This window comes from Podarcis cretensis (genome assembly GCF_951804945.1).
Source record: "Podarcis cretensis genome assembly, chromosome: 8".
Taxonomy (NCBI): Eukaryota; Metazoa; Chordata; class Lepidosauria; order Squamata; family Lacertidae; genus Podarcis; species Podarcis cretensis.
This window is the reverse complement of record NC_137177.1, coordinates 10,050,606-10,058,350: the sequence shown is the minus strand read 5'-3', so window position 1 is coordinate 10,058,350 and position 7,745 is coordinate 10,050,606. Positions and strand designations below refer to the sequence as shown.

Genomic DNA, 7,745 nt, shown 5'->3' with positions numbered 1-7,745 from the left:
CCCTCTCCACATTCTCCAGGCAGAGAGGAAAAATAATTATTTAACAACTTCTATTCTGCCTGACGGGGAGACTTGTGTCAGTCAAAAGTGCATACAGTATACTTGATGCAATAAAAAAACATTGCTTTAACTATTTTGTTTTCCTCTCTCTCTCTCTCTCTGGTGAGTTCAGGGTTAAGACTTTCCCTAGCAGTGTGTGTGTGCAAAGTGTGTGTGTGGGTGTTAAACTTTGTCCTCGATGCCACTTTGGCAAAATTTTGTGACTACTGCTGCTGCTGACTCTGCCAGTCCCACCTCCCTCCCCCCCTCTCTTTCCTACCAGCTGAGCTGGGTATTTAAGTCTGCACAGAAGGTCTGGCTGAACACTTTCCAGACTCCAGAGGAAGAGAAGGTAAAGGAAGGTGAGAGCAAAGCAGAATAACTGGCAACTTTGCACAATTTTGTCTTGTTTTGAAGGTGTGTGGAGTTTGTGGGTTCTGGTGTGCATTGTGGACTGGGACCAAGAGACCAAGGAGAAAGAGCTGTTTTCAATTTAAGGACATTTGGAGAAAAATCTGTTAATGTAGGGTTGTTCTTTGTGGTTTTTTAATGGTATGGCATTCGGGACTGAGCAGATAAAGTCTCATCGTTGGCTGGGCTGCGATTAATCCTGTGTGTGTCTCTCTTAAAGATTCCTGCTGGTGGAGGAAACTACCCACACCCACCCTCGAGTCAGTCCATTACCTAATTTTGTCCCCTTTTTTTTAATGTCTCCGTTTCTCAGAAGGGTCCAGAAAAGTCGGTGATCATGAAATTCCTTGCCCTGTTTTTCACAGCGGTCCTGCTGGGAGGTGAGTGATGGAATTGGAAGAGGTGGTTTGTCTTGAATAAAATCGGATGCAGAGAATGAGCTAAGCACCCTTCGTCCCCTCTGTCCCAATGCTCCTTAAAGGCTAGTTCAAATGCGGCACAGACTTCTATACTCCGTGGGTGTAGAACTTCCACAAATGGTGGCAGTATACCTTGGTGAAGCAGATCAGAGCAGCTCGTAGTCTTATGCCATGGTTTGTTGGGAGAATATCGCTTCTCCACGTTGTGTGTGGCGTGAGCTAATGTAAAGAGGGAAAGAGGGATGAAGGTAGACTAGACACATCAGAACATCAGGGTTGCGTTGTGGGGAGCGGCCAGAAATCCGAGCTAGCTTGACTTTTGTGCTTTTAAATTATGGGGATGTTGGCCACATGGGCTTTAAAACTCTGTCCTGCTCACTGTGCAATTGATGCTGCTTTATAAAAAAAATTGGACACTTGTCCATCTAGCTCAGGGCTGTCTGCACTGGCTGGTAGCAGTGCCGGATTTACGTATAAGCTAAACAAGCTACAGCTTAGGGCCCCACTCTCTTGGGGGCCCCAAAAAAATTTAAAGAAAAAAAACCCCTTGATGTACATTTCTAAAATATATGATAAAAAAACAAATAAAATAAAACCTACATACAGCAACAGTGTTTTGTGTTGTGTAGGCTCCTAGGATGTAAGTAATGGGCCCCACCTGCCAGCCTGCTCCCTAAAATATCACTGGTTTGCCCATTTCTATATATAGGGTGCCTACATTCTGCATGTGCAAATGGCTTTAGATACCTGCTGGGTCCATAAATTACCATATAGCATATATTCAACACGAAAAACAGTGACCATTTGTTGTTGACAAAGGACAGCTGGACATATAAAGGGCCCCATTACCTTCAGTAGCTGAGGGCCTCATCAAAATCCAGCCCTGGCTGGTAGCATCTTTCAGGGGCACAGAGTGCTTCACTTGTGCAACTGTGTAATATGTAGTATGTAATAAGGGAAGTGACCCATTGCTGATTGTGGAAGGAGAGAGCTGTAGAATCCTTTGCCCCCTCTCATTGCTTGGCAGCGTGGTGTAGTGGTTGGAGCATGAGACTAGGATTGGGAGGAAGAGCCAGGTTTAAATTCCTGCTCGGACAGGGTTGACTCTGGAGTCAGCCAGCCTCGCCTACCTTGCAGGATTGTTTTGAGGATAAAGAAGGGAGTTTTCAGAGGGCAGGGGACGATAAACCTGCAAACAAATGGGAAGAAAATGCATCCTAAGGGGAAAGGTTGGGGTGGGCTTGGCTCCCCAGAAGGGAAGGCTCTGTGGGGGTCTGGACTGACCACCCTAGGCTGACGTAGTTTGCTGTTTGTCTATTCTGGCATGCAGGTGCCTCGTCAAGGTTAGTTTAGGACTTGTGTTTAACAACCGCAACCTTTGGCCCCATCAATGGGTCACCCTATCTAGGAATGCTGAGTTGTGAAAGTAACATCAGCCCTAAGAGCCGCTGGGATTAAGTAAGGACGTTTGTGCCATCGATTGATGACACAAGGGAAGGAGGTGTAATGGCACTTCCATCTGGGCTTGCGAAATGACCGGCATTTTGAAAACCAAAGCACTGGACAGTCACAAACTGCACGCTCAAGCCCTTCCACCCCATTCCAGTTGCCAAGACACTAGCTAGCGATGGGAAGAGGCGACAAGATGGCGGCACTTCCCCCTGCAACAGGAAGTACATTTTTAATTGGGGGTGTGTCTCCAACAAAGCTATATTCAGAGGAGGCCCATTGAAATCAATGAACACATGCCTATTGTTTTTAAGTGGGTCTCCTCTGAGCAAGACTACGCTGCATAAATCCCTTCATGTTTTGCCTCCTTGCCCTCACTCGCAGGAGTGTGGCTTCGCTGATTCCAAGGGCCTCACTTTGTAAGTGGCTTGCGACCTGGTGGGATGCCCCATATCGACAGGCATCCCTCGTTCAGTTTGGGTGGACCTGAGTTTGGCCTGTTTCTAGATCCTTGAATATTTTCCCCCTTTCCCTAATCCACGCAGGCTCCTTGGCCAACCCTGTCCCCGAAGAAGGGACAAAATCCAAATGGGAGGAGACGGTGGATGTCTTCAGGGATGTAGTGACCAGGATCGGGGATGCGGCTGATGATGCCACTGCTCAAATCAAGAGTTCGCAGCTCAGCAAGGAACTGGAGTGAGTGATTTTGCTTCTTCCTTTTAAGTGGGTACAGGCGCTAGGTGGGTTTTTTTTTTATGACACGTGCTCAACTGGAGTTTTCACAGCCCAAGTGCATACTCCAAAAAGCCCAAGCTCACATTGCTCTTAAATCTCATAGAATGACATAGATCTTAAGATGGGTGATATCTGATGATTAGAACTGAAACATATTTTGGGGAGTGGGGTGGAAATGAAGCTGTTTTACCTTTACAGCACATTCAAAGCATCTTTCGTCACACCCCCCCCCAAAGAATTCCGGGCACTGTAGTTTGATAAGTGCTCTTGGGAACTGTAACTCTGTGAGGGGTAAACTACTGTTCCCATAATTCTCTGAGGGAAAGAATGCATTTTGAATGTGCTTTAAAGGTATAGTATGTACACAGCCCATATCACACTTACATGGCAGGAATCCCAATCGGAATTGTACAATTTCTGAAGTTAAAAAAACCCTGGATTTTAGAATCTTCTGTTTTTGTTTGTTTGGACATCAGCCCTTAGAATTTTCAAATTTGTCAGGTCCTTTGCAAAATGTTGCTTCAGTTCTTGCATCCCTCATTTGTTCTGGAACCAACAAAGCTTTGAAATTTACTGGGGCCTGGCATTAGAGACTGGCGTTGTCAGATTGGTTCACACCCTGAAATGGCCACGATATCTTCCAGAGTGGTTCTTCATTACCTCCAGGCTCCTGCTGAAGGATGATTTAGGCTGTGCACACATTGCCAGCTTGAAACACAATTGGATGTTCTTTTCCTCCATAATAATAATAATTTATTATTTATACCCCGTCCATATGTTTCCCCAGCCACTCTGGGCGGCTTCCAACAAAAGATTAAAAATACATTAAAACATCAGTCATTAAAAACTTCCCTAAAAGGGATGCCTTCAGATGTCTTCTAAACGTTGGATAGTGGTTTATTTCTTTGACATCTGGTGGGAGGCCGTTCCACAGGGCGGGTGCCACTACTGAGAAGGCCCTCTGCCTGGTTCCCTGTAACTTTGCTTCTCTCAGTGAGGGAACCTCCAGAAGGCCCTTGGAGCTGGACCTCAGTGAGAACGATGGGGGTGGAGACGCTCCTTCAGGTATACTGGGCTGAGGCTGTTTCGGGCTTTAAAGGTCAGCACCAATACTCTGAATTGTGCTGGTTTGCAGCGGGGAAATGCACCAAGACACAGTATTCTGTAAGAAACAACAGGATAGATATGGATTGTGGATAATCATCATGTAAACACTGCTTTTTAAACCAGCCCTGGGGTCACACTGGATGCAGAGTAAACAAGAGTATGTACCCAGCGTTAGTCAGCTTAATTTGGTGAGCTTTTATCTGAGTAATAGTTGTTTGGAAGAAGAGTAGCATAAACCCCAGAACATGTCCACTTTCTCTGCTGTGCTGACTGTGGAAGATGTAAGTCACAAGCTGATGTGAGAGAGTGTAGCCAGGACAGACAGGGCTGGATTAACCATTAAGCAAAATAAGTACATCCTTAGGGCATCAAGGGAAGGGGCAGGCACCACAGAAATTTCCCTTTGCCAGATTTACCATATAGACCAGGGATGTCCACAAAAACTGACTCCTGCTCCACCCCCTCGTCCCACCCTCCATTGTTGTTTGATCTCTGGAAGGGAAGATGGAGCTTTCTCTGTGCCGCTGTTTTCATCCGTAGCGATCTTTTTGTGAGTGACCTTTGTCCCATGCCTTTAGCCACCTCAAAAGCAGAAGTCCCCCCCAAAACAGCTTTTTTTAACTCCTAAGAAACGGGGTTTTCTCCTCCTTAAAGCTCAACCACTTTGAGCTGAACCCCCGAAAAACAGGTGTGTGTGTGTTAGATCACTGCTAGTTTTTAATTCTGAAAGTAGATCGCAGTCTCTTGAGGAGTTGGCCACCCCTGATATAGACCATACGGTGCAGCTGAACAAAAGAAACATTATTCATACATGAATATAGGAAAATAAACATAATTTTCCATCTTACTGTAGGTTTTGTTTCATTTCAAAAAATTAAAGTTTTATTTCACACTTTATTACTGCTGATATTTTGAATTAGATATCTACGGGGATACTGAAATCTTTTAAGCGCTTAGGGTCTCCAAAGGTCTGAATCCTGCCCTGAGGATAGAGGAAGCGGGAGACATTAAAGGGGGAAGCAAATGGCTGATGATTTAAATGTGTTGCTTTGTTGTTTCCTGGAAGCTCTAATAGCTAGATTTTCCAACCACAAACACTTGGTTGGCACTTGTCAGTCGCAGGGGCTGAAGCTCAGACTGGCTGAGTGGTTGACAGCTTTTTGTTCATGGCTCAAACAGAGTCTGGTGACAGACGACCATTTTATCTCACATGTAAGTCAAATCTGACTTGGAGCCCCATCTGTGCCTTCTATTTAAGGCTCTCTTATAGCACTTTAACAGTCACAGAGAATCCTGGGAACTGTAGTTTGTAAAAGTGCTATGACTGTGACTTCAATGCAACCATAATAATAATAATAATAATTCCTTATTTAAATGCCCTCCACCTGACTGGGTTGCCCCAGCCGCTCTGGTCGGCTCCCAACAGAATATTTAAAACACAATAAAACATCAAACATTAAAAACTTCCCTAAGCAGGGCTGCCTTCAGATGTCTTCTAAAAATCAGGTAGTTGTTTATTTCCTTGACATCTGGTGGGAGGGCGTTCCACAGGGCGGGTGCCACCACCGAGAAGGCCCTCTGCCTGGTTCCCTGTAACTTGGCTTCTTGCAGTGAGGGAACTGCCAGAAGGCCCTCGGCACTGGACCTCAGTGTCCGGGCAGAACGATGGGGGTGGAGACACTCCTTCAGGTATATAAGGTCAACAAGGATATTTAGGGCTTTAAAGGTCAGCACCAGCACTTTGAATTGAGCTTGGAAACATACTGGGAGACAATGTAAATCCTCTAAAGACTGGTGTTATACATTCCTGGCTGCCACTCCCAGTCATTAGTCCGGCAGACGTGTTCTGGATTAGTTGGTAATTTCCAAGTCACCTTCGTGGCGCCAGGGTTGCCAAATTCTCTTTGCCACTTAGCAGGGTGGTACAGGCACCCATGTTCCTCCAAGTTGGGCAAGCTCACCTCAGGATAGATTGGTTGTCTGTGTGGCCTCTCCGTCTGGAGAGATCTGAGGCCTACGAGAATTATGGCGGCAGAGAATGCTAGAGAATGACCAGGGTGACGCGATTCTGACCCTTCCCTGCTACCTCCTCCTTCTCCACAGCGGCTTTATCACAGACACCATGGCGGAGCTGGACCTCTACACAGAGAACCTGCGCTCCAAGATAGGCCCCTACGCCCAGGATGTGCAGCAGCGCCTGACGACCGAAATGTCAGCCTTGTCCGAGAAGCTCCGGACCGACATGGAGGAGACCAAGGGCAAGGTGGTCCAGTACACCAATGACGCACGCCTGATGCTCAACCACAACATGGAGGTGCTGCGGTCCCAGTTCAACCTCTACATGCGCAAGATGAAGAAGCGCCTCACGAAGGACGTCGACGACCTGCAGAGGAAGTTCGAAGCCTACAGGGCGGAGGTGCAGACCAGCGCAGACGAAAAGGTGGAAGCCGTGCGCCAGAGCCTGGAGCCCTATTTCTCCAAAATCCGAGACAAGGGGCAGCAGCGTTTCCAGGCCCTGGCGCAGGCCGTCGGCGAGCAAGGGAAGATGGTCCACGAGCAACTCAACAGCCGAGCTCAGGAGTTGAAGGACTCCTTTGACCAGACGGCCGAAAAGGTGCGCGAGTGGTTCGCCCCCTTGGTGGAGGACCTCACCGCCCGGATCCAGGCCCTTGTGGAGAAAGTCAAGGAGGCGCAGGTGCAGGCGCAGGCCTAAGGCCTGGCCTGTGCTCCCAGGATAGAGCAACATGGCTGACCTCCGTTTCTATGGGAACCAAGATGGCTCTCTTTGGCTGGACAGGCATTGACGGTCCTTGCTGTATACTAACCTCACACCGCACAGCAGGTCCCCCTCCCTGTCCAGCTCTACTTGGCCAGAGTGCTGCCATTTTGGCCAATTAACATTCCACACACTTTTCTCTGGTGACCAGCACTTTCTAGGTCCTCCATTAGTAACCGCTGTTGCACCTGCGAACCACTGACAAGAAAAGGGCGCTCTGCCCTGTTTCCCCGTTTTAACACCTCACACCCAAGACACTTGTGTCATTCCTTTCACCACAATTTCTTGGCTTTCCTGGTGTGTGTTTTTCCTTTCTTTCCCATTTTGACCTGTTAACTGAATAAAATGTACTTTGGATACAGGGGTCTCCCTTTCTTGCGATGGAGTTTCATGTCTCGCTTTGCATGGCACGACAACCAATATACACACAGAGCATGAGGAACAGATTAAAAAGTAATTGAAACGGCATCGGTTATCCCAAATCAGCAGCATACCTTTGCAGCTCCATAGGGAACATGAAATCATAAAGGGAGCTCTGAGAGCCATCTAGTCCAGCCCCCCTGCAATGCAGGGTGTTTCTGAACACCCAGGTGCAAAAACTCAGGGTGATTTCTGCTATGCCAGGTATATTCAAGTGGTTTCTTTCTTTTTGCCCGTCCTGCCACAGACAGGCCCAGGCAAAAATGAATGCTATAAAATGATGCACTTGGGAACTTGCTGGCTCTGATGGAATTAGTTAGGATGGAGGTTAAAGAAGAAGAAGTTAAGTCTATTGTTTTCTGGGCCTGGAAGAAGGGGCTATCTGAATT

The 7,745-nt window shown here is 47.2% G+C and overlaps 1 protein-coding gene across 2 annotated transcripts; it reads left to right on the top strand.

The window, feature by feature from the left end:
* The first annotated feature begins 223 nt into the window (after positions 1 to 223).
* APOE (apolipoprotein E) lies at positions 224 to 7,295 on the top strand. 2 transcript variants are annotated; one of them, XM_079985739.1, is made up of 4 exons: positions 224 to 391; positions 764 to 830; positions 2,864 to 3,014; positions 6,264 to 7,295. In XM_079985739.1, the coding sequence occupies exons 1-4, from the start codon at positions 239 to 241 to the stop codon at positions 6,871 to 6,873; spliced, it is 981 nt and encodes a 326-aa protein (XP_079841865.1). In that variant the 5' UTR covers positions 224 to 238; the 3' UTR covers positions 6,874 to 7,295. The 2 variants fall into 2 exon arrangements, with proteins under 2 accessions (XP_079841865.1, XP_079841864.1); XM_079985738.1 differs by having other exon boundaries at positions 310 to 401.
* The last annotated feature ends 450 nt before the right edge of the window (positions 7,296 to 7,745 follow it).

Excerpts from the sequence above, each read along its gene's own strand:
- APOE (XM_079985739.1), top strand. The coding sequence starts at position 239 with ATGCCACTTTGGCAAAATTTTGTGACTACTGCTGCTGCTGACTCTGCC. Across the intron at positions 831-2,863 it reads CACAGCGGTCCTGCTGGGAG|GCTCCTTGGCCAACCCTGTC; the intron begins GTGAGTGATGGA and ends TAATCCACGCAG. Across the intron at positions 3,015-6,263 it reads CAGCTCAGCAAGGAACTGGA|CGGCTTTATCACAGACACCA; the intron begins GTGAGTGATTTT and ends CCTTCTCCACAG.